This window comes from Moschus berezovskii, chromosome 20 (genome assembly GCF_049115385.1).
Source record: "Moschus berezovskii isolate FMDL1 chromosome 20, NW_MosBer_1.0, whole genome shotgun sequence".
Lineage (NCBI taxonomy): Eukaryota > Metazoa > Chordata > Mammalia > Artiodactyla > Moschidae > Moschus > Moschus berezovskii.
Window position 1 is genome coordinate 22,547,792 of NC_142479.1, and position 16,823 is coordinate 22,564,614.

Genomic DNA, 16,823 nt, shown 5'->3' on the forward strand with positions numbered 1-16,823 from the left:
ACCATGCGAGTATCCTACTATATGTGTGTGTGTGTGTACAGTTAAGACCATGTGAGTATCCTACTGTGTGTGTGTGTAGACAGTCAAGACCATGTGAGTATCCTACTGTGTCTGTGTGTGTCTGTTTCCCTTGCAGGTATTAAGTCTGTGAGGAGACAGTTAAGACCATGCGAGTATCCTATTTGTGTGTGTCCCCAACCCCAATTTTGAATCTGTTAATTCTTACTAAGCTAGTCTTAATGTGTTGGTTGCAAAATGACAATTTTCCAACTTCATCACTTTCTCCACATTTATCAGTCACCATGCATATTTTCATGTACTTAAGAGTTCTGTGTGTTAATGATCCATGGTTTTGATTTTCAAATTATCCCCGTTTTGGCTGATAGAAATCCCATCAGCCTGCCTCTCATGGCTTTGTGTCATGATCTCATTGCTCTTGAGCACATCTTGTTTCCTGGCCCAGCAGGTTATACCATGCTCATTTTGTACCGTTTGCTGCCGTGGATCATTCATTTTTTTGAAGAACTTTGATTTTGTTCAGTGGGGAGTGCCATTAGAAACCCAGATCTAGACTCTAGGGTGTATTTCCTTCTAGGGTCTTTGAGTGATCAGAGCTGGGAAGAATATATCTGTGAACATACAAATTCATATACGTATGAACATATGTATGCATATACACATAGGAAAATGAACACTGAAAGAAAGCTCTGAAGGTGGACTAGCCTTACCAGATGTTAAAGCACATTACAAAATCTCTGTAATTAAAAATTGCATCCTGGTGCATGAATACACAGGTCAGTAGAGTAAGATATAAAGTCCAAATATAGATCCACCATCAGGGTGCTTTTAAAAGCCTTCAAAAATTAATAACTTTTTTCTGTTACTTGAATTTTAATAAGAAAAATATGGTTGTGACTTATTAAGATTACATGTAGAAGTAATGGATTTTTTTTTTTGGTATAAAACAGTAAATAGGATATAATGATAGGATATAACCTTTTAAAGTCAGTCTATAGAAAACATTTTTGTTTACCTTGAAATTAATCTTTAATTTCTCATTTAGGTCTGCAATGAGAATTCCCTGTTCAAAAGTCTTTCTCGCTATCTGGTACGGCGGAAGGACCCAGAATTGTGGGGTAGTGTGCTGCTGGAAAGCAATCCTTACAGGAGACCCCTCATCGATCAGGTAAAATTTGCAAATGCATTCAAGGCTCATCTTTTTAAATATAAATAAAACCTTTTCCCTCATCATACACCAAATATACTCAAATGGATCATATTTAACTGTGAGAGATGGCAGTAAAAAATAGAAGAAAATAAAGATTATACTAAAATATATATATAAAAATGTTAACAAAAATGAAGTATATATTCTGCAAGAAAATATGTCCCCAAGGAGAGAATATAATTACATAAGACTCCCTCAACTCATCATAGCTAAAAGGATAGCAGTAAATTAAACATTTAATAAAATTAATAAGAATTACTGTTACAAATACATAAGAAGTAACTAAATTGATTGGAAACATTCAAGACAAGGGTAAATCAGCGAAGGATAAAGACTGGTGAATGATCTAGTAGAAAAATGTTAAGTCCTGGCGTACTGTGATTCATGGGGTCGCAAAGAGTCAGACACGACTGAGCGACTGAACTGAACTGAACTGAAGTCTCAATAGTAAGCAAAGAAGATGCGAGTTTATAGCTATATAAATAATTGAAAACATTTTTTAAAACCTTAAAAATTGAAGGTTGTTAATAAAGAGGAGAATGAAAAGGTTGGCTTGAAGCTCAACATTCAGAAAACGAAGATCATGGCATCTGATCCCATCACTTCATGGGAAATAGATGGGGAAACAGTGGAAACAGTGTCAGACTTTATTTTTTTGGGCTCCAAAATCACTGCAGATGCTGACTGCAGCCATGAAATTAAAAGACGCTTACTCCTTGGAAGGAAAGTTATGACCAACCTAGATAGCGTATTAAAAAGCAGAGACATTACTTTGCCAACCAGGGTCCGTCTAGTCAAGGCTGTGGTTTTTCCCGTGGTTATGTAAGGATGTGAGAGTTGGACTGTGAAGAAAGCTGATTGCTGAAGAATTGATGCTTTTGAACTGTGGTGCTGGAGAAGACTCTTGGAGAGTCCCTTGGACTGCAAGGAGATCCAACCAGTCCATTCTAAAGGAGATCAATCCTGGGTGTTCATTGGAAGGACTGATGCTAAAGCTGAAACTGCAATACTTTGGCCACCTCATGCAACGAGTTGACTCACTGGAAAAGAGTCTGATGCTGGGAGGGATTGGGGGTGGGAGGAGAAGGGGACGACAGAGAATGAGATGGCTGGATGGCATCACCGACTCTGTGGACATGAGTTTGAGTGAACTCCGGGAGTTGGTGATGGACAGGGAGGCCTGGCGTGCTGTGATTCATGGGGTTGCAAAGAGTCGGACACGACTGAGCGACTGAACTGAACTGAATAATGGCTTTTAAATTATTAATAGAAGTATGAATATGGAAGAGAGTAAATTGAAGAATATTAATTTCTCATTTCTCTCCTAGGAAGCATTTCTAAGGAAAATTCCCAAATTGATACAAAACTTCCTAGAGCAAATACTCATTGCTGCATCTGGGAACCAAAGAAATAGCCATAAATAGAATTACTGAGTATATAATGCCATGTGTATATGGTTGAACTTTATGTGACCATTAAAGTGATAATGAGGAATGGTTATTAGGGATAATTTTTAATCAGGGAAAAGATAGAAATTATACAAGTAGGATGATTCCCCTTACCCGCCCCCTCCACAACAAAAAAATTGGAAGTACACATTACAGATATGTGTGGACTTAACGTAGAAGGATCTTTGGGTGGTAAATTAAAGGTATTTTACCTCATTCCTTCTTCTCGACCGGTTTCATTTTCTACTGAGAGGCCAGCTTATTCTTATTAGATATCATCAAAACCACCTGGACTCAGTACTTTTTGTATATCCTCTGCAGGTTGTACAGACAGCCTTGTCTGAAACTCAGGACCCTGAGGAAGTGTCAGTAACTGTCAAGGCCTTTATGACTGCAGACCTTCCTAATGAACTCATTGAACTGCTGGAGAAAATTGTCCTTGATAACTCTGTATTCAGTGAACACAGGTATGCTCTGAGAGGGGTTTCCTGGCTCTTTATTGTCAGTCTCTAATTATGGCCTGTCAGTTTGGGAAAGGAACAAAGAGGCAAATGTTAGAGAATGTTGTCTTAATTCTCACTTTTCTAATACCCTCTTGTGACCCTCTCTCCTGAGACGAGATACTTAGTAGCTACAGTGTTTATCTGTTATGACTAATGAGCTTTTCATATATTGCATTCAAATCTTTCTTTCTTAAAGGAACCTGCAAAACCTCCTCATCCTCACTGCAATCAAGGCTGACCGTACCCGTGTTATGGAGTACATTAACCGCCTGGATAATTATGATGCCCCAGATATTGCCAACATTGCCATCAGCAATGAGCTCTTTGAAGAAGCATTTGCCATTTTCCGGAAATTTGATGTCAATACCTCAGCAGTGCAGGTAAACCTTCACATTAGCCGAGCTGATTTCCTAAGTGTAACCTTCTCTTTGTTCAGTGTATGCATTGTCCTCTGAGAAAGGGCATAATTTATTGCTGTGGTAATAGAAGAGCAATAAAATCCTAACCGTTTAAATGTAATTGCTACGTGGTAAGATTCATTGTTCTATAACTGATGAAGAATTGGTTACCTAGGTCTTGATCGAACATATTGGAAACTTGGATCGGGCATATGAGTTTGCTGAACGCTGCAATGAACCGGCAGTCTGGAGTCAACTCGCAAAAGCCCAGTTGCAGAAAGGAATGGTGAAAGAAGCCATTGATTCTTATATCAAAGCAGATGATCCTTCATCCTACATGGAAGTTGTTCAGGCCGCCAATACTAGTGGTATGACTTCTCACCTTTATGTGTTTGTCAGAAAATGTGCCTAAGCTAAGCATTAAGTTTACGTCCGTTCTGCATTGTGTTGGAGCTAGAGACTGTCCGGTGGTTTGCCCTCTTTATTAGTGCAGATAAAGAGAGGCTGTGTTTTATGAACTTAAAATCTCTATGGGGAAGTTTAATTTTCTGTTTTGAAGTCTTACTAAATTCTGATATAGTTCTAATCTGATAACTTTAAGGAGAAGAGGGATTCAGCTCTTCATTTGGTCAGTAACAATACAGAGGCATTAATAGAAGTTTCACTATTTTGATACCTTTCACAGTTTACATTTGTTATTTTCTATTCTGTTTCTTTGAAAAGGAAATTAATAGCAGTTCTCATTTACTTCAGTGAGAAGATAGATGTTGATATGTTAGTGTTTGGATTTATTCATTTGTTTTTCTGTACCTAGGAAACTGGGAAGAGCTGGTAAAGTACTTGCAGATGGCCCGCAAGAAGGCTCGTGAGTCCTATGTGGAGACAGAATTGATCTTTGCACTGGCTAAAACAAACCGCCTAGCAGAGTTGGAAGAGTTCATCAATGGGCCAAATAATGCTCATATCCAACAAGTGAGTTTCTTGTTCAGATTTTTTTTTAAGGAGTGTAAAAATAGTTGGGTGACTTTACTAGCTTATTAGGATCAACACATGACAACTGAAAGTTTCTAAGGAAAAATCTTACTGGGAGAATGTTGTTTCTTCATATTAAACTGAGTCCTGACTTTGGAAAGAAGACTGAGTTTCGGCTTACTGAAAATGGTTTGTGTTTTTTTCAGGTTGGTGACCGTTGTTATGATGAAAAAATGTATGATGCTGCTAAGTTGTTGTACAATAATGTTTCCAATTTTGGACGCTTGGCATCCACTCTGGTTCACCTGGGTGAATATCAGGCAGCTGTTGATGGAGCTAGGAAAGCCAACAGTACTCGAACATGGAAAGAGGTAATCTAAATGACAGTTTGATTGATGAATTAAGATGCTATTTAGGAATATTCTTTAAACTGATTAATTGAATTAACCAGCCATGTTACACTTGAATTCACATAATTGAAATTTTTTAAATTGTAGGTCTGCTTTGCCTGTGTAGATGGGAAGGAGTTCCGTCTTGCTCAGATGTGTGGGCTTCATATTGTAGTACATGCAGACGAGTTGGAGGAGCTTATCAACTACTATCAGGTAATGCATTGAAGTCTTTTACGTTAAATTCTATGTTACTGAGATCTTTTGCCACTGATATTCTCATCTTTAATTGCATTTTTCTCTTATTTAGGATCGTGGGTATTTTGAAGAGCTGATAACCATGTTGGAAGCAGCACTGGGACTTGAGCGAGCTCACATGGGGATGTTCACCGAATTAGCTATTCTTTATTCTAAGTTTAAGCCACAGAAAATGAGGGAGCACCTGGAGTTGTTCTGGTCCAGAGTGAATATTCCTAAGGTAACTAACCTTTCATTGTAAGGCAACTCTATAGCTAAAACTAATACTTCAGTTTTCATTTAAAAAAAAAAAAAAAAATTTTTTTTTTTTTTTTTTTTGCTACTAACTAGAATTAAAGACCCATATCTAAAGCAATTGAATCTTCCTTGTGCAGGTGCTAAGAGCTGCAGAACAAGCCCATCTTTGGGCAGAATTGGTGTTTTTGTATGACAAATACGAAGAATATGATAATGCTATAATTACCATGATGAATCATCCGACTGATGCTTGGAAAGAAGGGCAGTTCAAAGACATCATTACCAAGGTGTGTATCTTCTTTAGAAGATAGTCTTTAGAAGGAAATAGCTCATGAGGAAATAACTCTACCTCATCTATGGATTTTTGCTGTCTTAGGTTGCCAATGTGGAGCTATACTACAGAGCAATACAGTTCTACTTAGAATTCAAGCCACTATTGTTAAATGATTTGCTGATGGTGCTGTCTCCACGGTTGGATCATACTCGTGCAGTCAATTATTTCAGCAAGGTAATAATTTTTAAAACCTCAAAAATTCATAGCAAGAAACTAAGATGTTCTTGGGTAACTTTGTTAGCAATGTACTACATTTGTAACACACCCTTATTTTAAAGGTTAAACAGCTACCACTGGTGAAACCGTATTTGCGTTCAGTTCAGAACCACAACAACAAATCTGTGAATGAATCACTGAACAACCTGTTTATTACAGAAGAAGATTATCAGGTAAAATATTTTGGTTCTTACACGTATTCTCAAAATTCACAAAATTTATTTTTTTCTGAAAAATCTCAAAATTTACAATTCACAAAATAGTAAAGTTGGTATGTTTTGCAGTTAAGCCTATCATCCCTTAGGACTGTAAACAGTAGGTACTTGCATGCCTTGGATCTAAATTTAGTCAGGTTTTCAGGATTGATAAATATGATGTCTCCTAATCAAATGCCAAGTTTGCAGAGTCTAAGTTAATGCTTTAGAAAAATACTATGGTTACTTCATCCATAAACATCTAGATTGTAGACTGATTTGAAAAAGTTTTTGGTCTCTTAAACTAGTTCCTAAACCTTATATGGTATTAACTCTTTTATTCACTGTATTTCTTGCCTAATAGCTTATCAGTACCTGCCTTTTAGTAAACTTTCCTTTGTGAAGAATTTTGCAAAAACGTAAAAGTTAAGGTTAAGCTAAGTTGCCTTTTTTTTCTCTTCTTGTCAACATGGTTTTCTTTCAGATGCAGATCCCATGCTGATCTCTATGACTGAATACCATGTTGAATTATATCAGGAGTTTCCCTAGGGCATAAAATCTTACCCTCCAAATTACAAATCTTTGCAGTTTCATAACCATTCAAGTTAGTCCTTGATACTGAAAACCTTGGAAAAAATTGTTCCCTTAGAAATTTTATAGTGCCTTCAAGGACCTTATTGTTAAACGGTTAGATTGAGGAATGTTGATACTTGTTCATAGTACAGCTTTATGGTTTGATTCTTAAATCTAGGCTGTTTTAATTACAATAATGGATGATTGATCAAGTTGTATTAAACACATTTATCATGCAAGATACTGATCACATTACATACAGTCAGTCATATACAGTAACGGCTCGTTGATCAGGAAGGATGGAAAATAAAATTTAAACTAAAATGAAATACTGGTTTGGCATTTCAGTGGCTTTGTTTTATTTTTTAAGGCTCTGAGAACATCGATAGATGCGTATGACAACTTTGACAATATCTCACTTGCTCAGCGTTTGGAAAAGCATGAACTCATTGAGTTCAGAAGAATTGCTGCTTACCTCTTCAAAGGCAATAATCGCTGGAAACAGAGTGTAGAGCTGTGCAAGAAAGATAGCCTGTATAAGGTGAAGAAAGATGGTGGGGTGGGCCTATTAAGCCAAGTACTAGATGATCTGTGTGAGTCCTAAGATGGTATATTAGAAGTGATTATGGTCTATAAAAGTATTAGTCTTTGCAAATACGGAATTGCCTTTAAGCTCCCAGTTGAGGAGTTGATAATTATGTCACTTCTTAATGTTGGAGGCTCTCATATGCTTATGTCAGATCTCTCTGTTAAGAATGCTTTCCTCTGTCTTCCTTTTTCTTTCAGGAAATCCTTAATTTAAATGATATAACTGGGAGTTTTTTTTCCCTGTTTTGTTTAGTTTACCAGTTCATCATATTTGAATTTAATGTTTGACTTTCTTCCTTTCCTTTAAATAGGATGCAATGCAGTATGCCTCTGAATCTAAAGATACTGAATTGGCTGAAGAGCTCCTACAGTGGTTTTTGCAGGAAGAAAAAAGAGAGTGCTTTGGAGCGTGTCTCTTTACTTGTTACGATCTTTTAAGGCCAGATGTTGTCCTGGAAACTGCGTGGAGGCACAATATCATGGATTTTGCCATGCCCTATTTCATCCAAGTCATGAAGGAATACTTGACAAAGGTAATGGCACCTCTGAGAACTAATTATCTTGAGGATATGTAAAATTCCATGTATAGACTTTTTGTTTTCAAATGTTTTCTGTAGTATAAATAATTTAGTTGATCATAAAATATTCCTATTCTCCAGTAATTTTTAATACCTGACAAATGGCATTGAATGGAAAGGTAACTCAGACATATCTTGGCAGAATGTTTACACTCAGAATACCACAGAATGTATTTCTGAAGGGCAGATAGTATTATGTCCATATTGTATAGGTTTTTGTTTTTCTTTGTTAACATTTGATAGAAACATTTTTTGTCCAAATAATGTCTTCCTCAAATCAATTCTTGTAACTCAGATGACCATTACTTAGTAGTGTAGATTCCCTTCTCTTTGGTTGGTTCTTGACTTTAATACGTATGCCTGTTTCCCATGGGAAAGCTAAATCTGTATTCTTAATGTCCTGTTAATTTTCTCAATATTTTGATAGTTTAACCCCTTATTAAAAAATATTACAGGAGGTTAACAGCTAATGACACATTTCCTAAAAGTGCATTAAACAAGCTGGGGGTATAATCATCTTATAAAATTAACTTATTCTTCTTAGTATCTGTTTTTGATGTTAGGATGTTTTTACCCTGTCCTGCTGTGGAGCATTTTAAAATGGTCCTAAAGGATCCATTTTGTCAAAGCAAAACATGCTTATTAAAGTCAGTTTCTCATCTGATCTTTTCAGCATGTCTGAGTTAAAGGCGGGTGTCGGGGTGGGATGTGCTCTACTAACAACCCCCAGTATAACTGAGTATTTCCTTGGGCTACCATCTAATTAGATATCATTGTGTTAAGTTACAGGTTTTTTGAGAATTAACATTTTTCTGTGTAGAAACTGCTTAAATCCAGTGTAAGAGGAAAAGGAAAGTTGCCTTATCTTAGCCAGAGATGAGAGTAGCTTCTTATGCATAATGCCAACTTGTGAGACCTGGCTCTAAGCTGCTGTTAACCGAAGTGCTGTAAATTTTACTAGCGATTAAACTGCTTTCTTTCACACTTGACTCTAGCATAAATTCTTCTGCAATAAACTCTGAAGTTAAAAAAAAAAATTCTGAGTTTTGCTTCCAGTATGCCCTTTATTTTCACTTCTCTCATACCTTTTTTTAGTGGTTAGATGTTTCTCCCCTAAACCTTTGTTGCTGATTCTACCTTTTTATGCTCAATATGGAATTTGATTTTTTTCTAAGCTGCACCTTCTGAATTCCTTTGCAGGTTGATGCAATAAAGGAAAAGGTGAAAGTTGATTCTTTTCCATCTTTAAGTCTGGAGGACTAAGTCTAAGGAATTTGCATGATTTTTTTTCCTTCCTTTTCTACACTGCTGCTTCTGCTTTTTTCCCCCAATAAATTTTCACTAAAGCCTCTGCAAGTCCCTTAAAATATAACTATAATAGAGCTCTAGGACATTAGTAGATGTTTGCTACTAATCGGCTAATAGGCTTTAGGAAGGGCAGGAGGCTAATCAGTAGTTGGTTCACAGTCTCTCTTAAATATATTATTAAAAACTGAGCATGTTGAGTTTCCATATTAATTCCAAAGTTTCAGGAAATTTCTCTTCCCTGTCAGGGTATCTGGACCATAATAGGATTTTCTTAATACTCTAAGTAAATTTAAACAGCCTCTGGTATTATTTTGTGAGTGTGCCTGACAGTTGTTGAATTTAAATATGTATATATATGCCCTAAAGGCTTTTTGGGGTTTTTTGGTTTGGGTTTTTTTTTTTTTTTTGGTATTGAAGGACTGTGATCCAGTTTCTGATCTCTTGATTCTTACTAATTTTTTGCTGAAAGTAGATACAAGAGATACTAGCTGCTTCCGAAGAGACTTTCCTCATGTTTCTCCAGGTGTCCAGTTCTTATGGTGCTAGTTCATTTTCAAGAGGAATCAAACCTTTTTAAATCATCAGATTAGCTTGCTATAATTGTTGCTAAGCAACATGGATTATTTCTGTAAAATATGAAACTGTATTCTGTTTCTATAACAAGGTACATCTCTGAAGCTACAAATTTGCTGTTACTCATCCCTTTGGCTTGTCCAAAGTCAAATTTAGGCACCTTTTGGTTGCTGCTTCCTTCATTGGCTTGTCTCCGTCCCAGTATAAATGAAACAAACTTATAAACTTATGTCTGGTATCAAATTGTGGTGAGAAAAGGGTGGGAAGGTAAAGGACAGTTAAAACAATTTAAAATAATTTGGAGTGGGGGGACAGTGCCTTGGAATTACGTTGAACCAAACCGGAGTCACCATTGGAACTTAGGGCAAACCTGAGTAAAATGCATTGTGTGTGAGGCCCTTCAGCAGCTAGTAGGCAAGGCAGTTAGAAAGCGTGTGTGTGAAAAATAGGTAATTGAACTGCAGTGTTATGCGTTGTTTTAAATCAAGCATGTACAATAGTCATTGCAATTACATCATACTACTTTCGAAACTCTTAAAGCATTGCTGTGGGCTGTGTGTGTTTCTTGAGAGCCTGTATAGCAACAGTCATCTTCAGATCTCACTTCTTGCTTCAGTACTTTTGCCTCTTTTTCATGCACACATACACCAAAATAACTGACTGCATGTTAACTTTTCCTCTGCAGCATATTGCAGTCTTTGTGGAAAAGCCTTTTACATTATCGTGAATTTTCAATAGTACAGATGGAACTGAACTCAGTGACAGGTTTACCTGTAATTTTTCTTTTTTAATCCAAGGATCAGAAACTTTTGTTACAGCTCTTAACAAAAGCTTGTGTTCATGAAAGCCTTCTCTGCTTTTCTGTTTGGAGGAGTCCAAATTGGGTCATTGGAAACAGTAATTGGATATTGCTGAGCCAGAGGCTGTCCCGTGAAATAGAAAAATCACATTTTTGCTTAGCACGATGCTCCTCCTTCACAGTTGCTACTTTTTGTTTTGTCTTTATGCCCAACCTGCCTATGTCTGTGCCTAGGCATTATGACATTGCTAGCTCTTCTAAATCTTTAACATACTTCTGTCTTCAACATCCGACTCAGACATTAACTTTTAAACACATGTTCACTTTAGAATCTTTTTCCTGAAAGTCTGGCAATGTATTATGCAGTGGATTTTTTTGTTGTTTGATTTTTCTTCTTAGAAGTTATTAATGTACACTCATCCATGTACTTTTTAAAAGTAACTTCTTTAGCTCACTCTTGGATACTTAGCAAAACCCCATCTGACTGTCCTTGGTTTGACAGATTGTACTTTAGATTAGAGAGCTTTCGTGATTTTTGTTTTTAAGTTTGGGTGCCAAACAGTGTTTCTTGTGGTACTTATACTCCATAGTAGACTTTAATAGTGGGGTAATTTTAACAGATGAGCCCTTAGGTTATAAAATTTTAAAAATGAAATACAGAAGCAAACTAATAACCCATCTTCCTAGGGTAGAAAAATCACGTTTTATCTGAAGGTGTCTAGAGTCTGACTCATATCACTTTTCTCACATTTTGCTCCCTGACAAATTAGGGTGGATTAGACCCACATTTAAGATACTCACTATAAAACAATTAAAATACATGTAAAATACTGTCCTAACCCTAATGGCCTGTGTAGGATTGAAACACTGTTTTTTAAATAGTTGCAAGTAGAAACTAGGTACTGCTTTAACCTTTCTGGGACCAAGTCTTTAAAACCTTTTCACTGAAGTCCTGCATGTCTTTTTTTGTGAGTGATTTTCAATATTTGCCTTTTTGAAGGACATGCAGTGAACACGCATAAAAAAGTTCTATCCTGCACTCTGCCTCCCCATCTCAGCACCCTTAGGACTTTGAAACCCTCTAGTAATAGGTAACATTGAGATTTGAAATTTAGTTTTACATCAAGTGTAATGATACACCAACAAGAAGACTATATAGTCTAAAAGACAGACACAGCACAATTTAAAAGGCAAATGGAAGTGGTATGGTGGAGACTTCCTAGTCTGGGTCCTGCTGCCATCCTCCCTAGTCCTTCACAGAATTCCAGATTCAAATCGTGCTAATCCTAGAAGGAGCTTTGTAGATTTTCTCATTCAGCCGACTCACTATTATAGACAAGGAAATTTGAGGGTCACCGCAATGGTTTGCCAAGGTCACGCAACTAGTTAGGGAAGGATCTATGTATTCCAGCTCTTTTCTTTCACTAATATTTTTGGACTCCTCTAGAGTATTATTTCTGTCTGATACTATCCACTTTTATTTAGAATAGCTAGTATATAACAGTCATTTATGTCTTGGGCTTAATTAAAAGCTAAACATTTATTTCTCAGAGAAGTTGGGGAAAAATCAGACATTCTTTGGTTACTTAGAAAACAGAGCATTAACACATGCAGCCTGTCTTTATATAAAAAATATTAAATATGGAGCCACTTGAATCTTAAACTTCAGCCCACACATAATCAATATTGACAGAAGCTGTGCACAGTTGGCAAAAAAGATAGTTGGTTCTGCAAACCTACTTATCTAGTCACAAGACTTATTTCACTTTTTTGAATACCATTTCCTTTGGGGAAGGAAGTCTTGCCCAGTCATGAGTTCATCATTGTTATCTTTAATAGGGCTAAAACTTCATCAGAGAAAGTGGTTCCTTCTGGTTATCCCCCTCCCTCAGGCTGGCTGCATCCTAGCATGCCCAGTTTTAGCCTGGCGTGAGCTTTTATGGCATTTATAAATCCCTCCTTCCTGAGGGTTTATAATGACAGTGCTAAAAATCACCTTGACTGAAGTATGAACATTGCCATTGAATTTGAAGGGGCCTGAGAATGTTCTTTCTACTCTAGTCTGTTTTATTTTGACAAAATTTAACATACTAAGGCTTTTCCACTTTCTGCCATAAATCTAGGTTTATAATACTTTTGAGGTTCTAATTACCGTTACCTGTTTTTCTCCAGGTGGATAAATTAGATGCTTCAGAATCACTGAGAAAAGAGGAAGAACAAGCTACGGAGACACAACCTATTGTTTATGGTAATCTCTTTCTCTGCTTAACCTCAGAAATATAGTAGACAAACAGTTCATTCTAAAGTGCAAAAGGCTCAGTAAGTTAAGGCGTAAGTCTCTACTGTCATTTTTTTTCTGAAAACAACCTTAGAGCAGGCATTGACCTTATTCACTAAGATAATTTTAAATGCAAAAATAATCTCAAAAAACAGTTACTTGAGATCAGAACCTGATTTATCTATTGCCTGATCATGAGTTATTGCCTATTCATGAGTTACTAACAAAGAATTATTGGTGAACTCAATTTTCAAAAGTGGGGAAGGTAAAAGAACATGCAATAGTCATCTTAAGTATGCTTTACAGAAGTAGTACATCTCTTTAAATTCTGACTGAGACAGATAACTGAATAGTTTTCATTTGAAGATTTTCCAGAGAGGATCTTCAGACTCCCTGAATATTTAAGGCAATTTAATGTTTGAACGTGCCTTTCTGAAATCTTTCCCCTTTCCGTTTCTCTCTCGGTGAACAGAGTGATTTGAGCAGTGAATGTGGAGGGTGTAGGTTATAGCACTTGAACCAAGTGGTGTTGGGAGGAAGGTATACAATTACAACTATTGTATCTCAACCTGCTAAAGGAAATGATAGTAAACAAATCTATTGTGGCATTATCTCCATTTTTTACTTTACATAAAAAGGACTTTGGGAATTTAGAGGACAGGGTAGTTTTGATAAAGTTGGAGAACATAAAGTAGATTCTTAGAGATGGGAGCAAGATGTTTGACATATTTGTGATAAGAAACAAGGTCGAAACAGGGTGGGTGTAGTAACTGGGGGAAGCTACCGAATTTGGCTTCTCATCAGGGTGTTTAAATGGATAGTCCTTGTAAGCAGTTGAAAGGGATTGAGCCAGAGACAGCTGTTCACAGTGCCACCTTCTCACCCTTCCACCCCCCGTACCACACACCCACATACCTGCACACACACCGGTCTTGGCCAGCTGGCTATGGAGAAGAATGATGTTAGAACTACTTTGGCACTTTATCAGGCAACCCCCTCCTGCCCCCCATTGTCTCGAAGTTCTCTGCTCTTTATTAGAGATTTGCACACTCATGGGGTTTTTCCTTATTGTTCTTGTTTTCTCATGATTCCATTGTGATACGAAGAAACTGAGAAGCTTAATGAAAAAATAACATGCTTATGTTGTTTAGGAAAAAAAAAAGTGGGGTTGAAATTTCTAGGTCGATGTCAATATCAAAGTTAGAAGTGGTTTTTTAACAAACTGCTGGTTCCTAAAGAGTTCATTCACTGAAGACAGTTTGGGTTTTTATTCATCAAAGGAGAGACATTAGGTCACTTGTGGGAGAAATACTACTCCGGATTTTCATTAGAGAGGGAGATGAAGAGTACTTTTTTTGCAGGAGGTAGGGAGAGGTGTTAGGTATGTTCTTCTATTTAGCCAGTTTCTCCACAGGTCAGTTCCTCTATTTAACTTCATGAGAGTGTTAGCTTAGTATTTGAAAGAGGTTGTATCCTCTAATGTCTTTCACACCAAATGCATATTTGAATATGTCTTAACTTTTTCTTTTTGGTACTGGATACTTGATTTTGTTACCATTTAGACACATCTAAATCAAGAGTTTAAACCTTAACTTTAAAAGTTCAGTTGTGTTAAAAATGTATCTTAAAAAATTGTTTTCCTGTGCTAATTATATTGTCACCAGATAAAATGTGCAAACACCATGTGGTGGTGATAGGCTTATTGCTGAATGTCTTCCCTAAGCATGTTGAGCAGGCATGTGCATATTGCTTTAAATGACATATGAAGTAACAGAATTACTTTTACAGTTCTGGCCCTTGGCCCTGCATGGTTTTTGTTGGCTTTTTAGGCAGGGCCCTTCCTAGGCTGACTGCCATGCTGAAATTGAGACAGTCAGTCAGAAGTGCCCCCCACCAGTTCATTTGAAGTTGTGGTTCTGCTGCTGGAGTCGGGGAGTCGGGGTGTGATCATCCTGCAGCACTAACAGTCTCTCCCGCCTCCTCGCCCCCCGCTCCCTTCTGTTCTCTCTGTAGGTCAGCCCCAGCTGATGCTGACAGCAGGACCCAGTGTCGCAGTCCCTCCCCAGGCACCTTTTGGCTATGGTTACACTGCACCACCCTATGGGCAGCCACAGCCTGGTTTTGGGTACAGCATGTGAGACGGAACGCTGATCCTGTAGTCGCCTTTTTTCGTACCGAAACATCGTCTCTACCCGCTTCTCAGTTCATAACAGGGGAAAACAGGCACATGTTCTTGTAACATTTATTTCATGAAGGACTACTTTTTGTTTCTAACTATAAACTCGGATCACCTATGTTTAAAGCTTATTTCACATTCCGCATCATTTTAGAATTTGTTTTCAAAGGGGAATAGTTTCAATGTTTTATTCACTTGGGCTTTTCTTCTTCCCCCCCATTCTTTGAAGAACTGCTTAACACTCAATCTATTGTGAAGAACCTGATTTGCACTCTGTAGTGTTTAAAGAAAAAAAAAAACTCTAATATTGAATCTCTTAAATTTAGTGTATGTAAACAGCTTACAGTATGTATTGTCTAAATGCATTTAAATCTCTTTTATTCAAAGAAAAGCTAAAGCAAAAATACTGGTATACGACCATGCAAGACTGTCAATGCCAACAAAGACAACACTAACGAGCATATCCTCCATGGGATTGCAGTGCTCTCCAAATTGTTTGAAAAATGCATTACGGACAACTTGCCTGACTTTTAAATGAGCATAAAAGGCCCTCTAACCTATGCAGGTTTCCTCATTACGCATATAGAAAACGCTAGTGTGTTTTTGCTCACTTCATATGTAACAGGTGCCCTTACGTTGTGCTGTATCCTGTGCTTTTTCTGTGGGACCATTCCATTCAGGAGCAAAGAGCACCATGATTCCAGTCTGTGTGTATTTACTAACCCTTCCCTGAGGTTTGTGTATGTTGGATATTGTGGTGTTTTAGATCACTGAGTGTACAGAAGAAAGAATTCAAACAAAATATTGCTGTTCTTCAGTTTTGTTTGTGGAATTTGAAATTACTCAAATTTAAAATAAATTACTGGACTGTGGAAATAACATGGAGAATGGCAGTTTTACTTAAATCTCTCTGAAACCACAGAAGCATTTCTTACTGGATACTAAGGTGGTATAGGGAGAAGCAGGGTAAGGGTTGGAACATGGGACAGCACTGCATCACACTGTGTGCATTCCAATAGTTCATGAGGTCCATGCAGTGGCCAGAAAAAGCCCTCAGTGCTGATGTGGGCCACCTCCATCATTTTAACCAGGCAGCACTTCAGCTGTTTATCTAAGCATTTCATTCAGATGAAGAGATTCATGGAGGTTAAATTATATTAACTTGAAATAAGAATGTATAAGCACATAGTCAACATGCTGTTCTTCACCATGAATTGTAAAGGCCTTCAAATTAATATTTTAAGTTGATTTTTTAAATCAGTGTTTGAATTCAAGTTTTTTTGCGTATGACTGAGAATGTTACCCTAAGTTCATTTCACAGTTAATTCTCAGTAGAACTAGAGAGCCCCCACCTAGCTTTGTATTACTCTAAAGTTAAGTCATTGACCATAAACTCCACAGAAATACTTTTTTAAAACTTAGAACTCCTGTCTTCCTCCCCCCATCACCTATATTCCTATAGGAAATTACAGTATTAATTGGAAAAATCCCTTTTCGTTTTTTGGTTTGTCTCAGGGACCATCTTGCTGCTCAGATCCTGGGCATACTGGTGTTTCTCGTGGGTCTCTGCCCTCTTTCCTCATGTTTATCAACATCAAGAGGGAGAATAGTAATGGTCCCTGTGAGCTCCTTCTCAGAATCAAGATTTGTTCTCCTAGACATACTCTGAATCAACTGGTTTTTATCAACGGAATGATTTTCTCTTTTCCCTTCCCTAATAGAAACAAGTTGCAATTCTTCAGTAAAGGTTTTCTTACAGCATAGTTAAGAATT

General features: G+C 37.2%; 1 protein-coding gene across 4 annotated transcripts in view; it reads left to right on the top strand.

The window, feature by feature from the left end:
- CLTC (clathrin heavy chain) overlaps positions 1-16,823 on the top strand; it is a 71,416-nt gene that overhangs the window by 50,999 nt on the left and 3,594 nt on the right. The window contains exons 18-33 of one of the 4 annotated variants that reach the window (XM_055399779.2): positions 1,064-1,186; positions 2,998-3,143; positions 3,376-3,559; positions 3,753-3,945; positions 4,392-4,549; positions 4,756-4,920; positions 5,047-5,154; positions 5,249-5,416; positions 5,571-5,720; positions 5,810-5,941; positions 6,046-6,156; positions 7,121-7,291; positions 7,650-7,871; positions 9,117-9,137; positions 12,769-12,844; positions 14,888-15,929. In XM_055399779.2, coding sequence (XP_055255754.1) covers positions 1,064-1,186; positions 2,998-3,143; positions 3,376-3,559; positions 3,753-3,945; positions 4,392-4,549; positions 4,756-4,920; positions 5,047-5,154; positions 5,249-5,416; positions 5,571-5,720; positions 5,810-5,941; positions 6,046-6,156; positions 7,121-7,291; positions 7,650-7,871; positions 9,117-9,137; positions 12,769-12,844; positions 14,888-15,012 — 2,253 coding nt within the window. In that variant the 3' untranslated portion in view covers positions 15,013-15,929. Of the gene's footprint in view, positions 1-1,063; positions 1,187-2,997; positions 3,144-3,375; positions 3,560-3,752; positions 3,946-4,391; positions 4,550-4,755; positions 4,921-5,046; positions 5,155-5,248; positions 5,417-5,570; positions 5,721-5,809; positions 5,942-6,045; positions 6,157-7,120; positions 7,292-7,649; positions 7,872-9,116; positions 9,138-12,768; positions 12,845-14,887; positions 15,930-16,823 lie in introns of those variants that run through there. The other 3 variants (XM_055399796.2, XM_055399787.2, XM_055399806.2) reach the window with 3 other exon arrangements.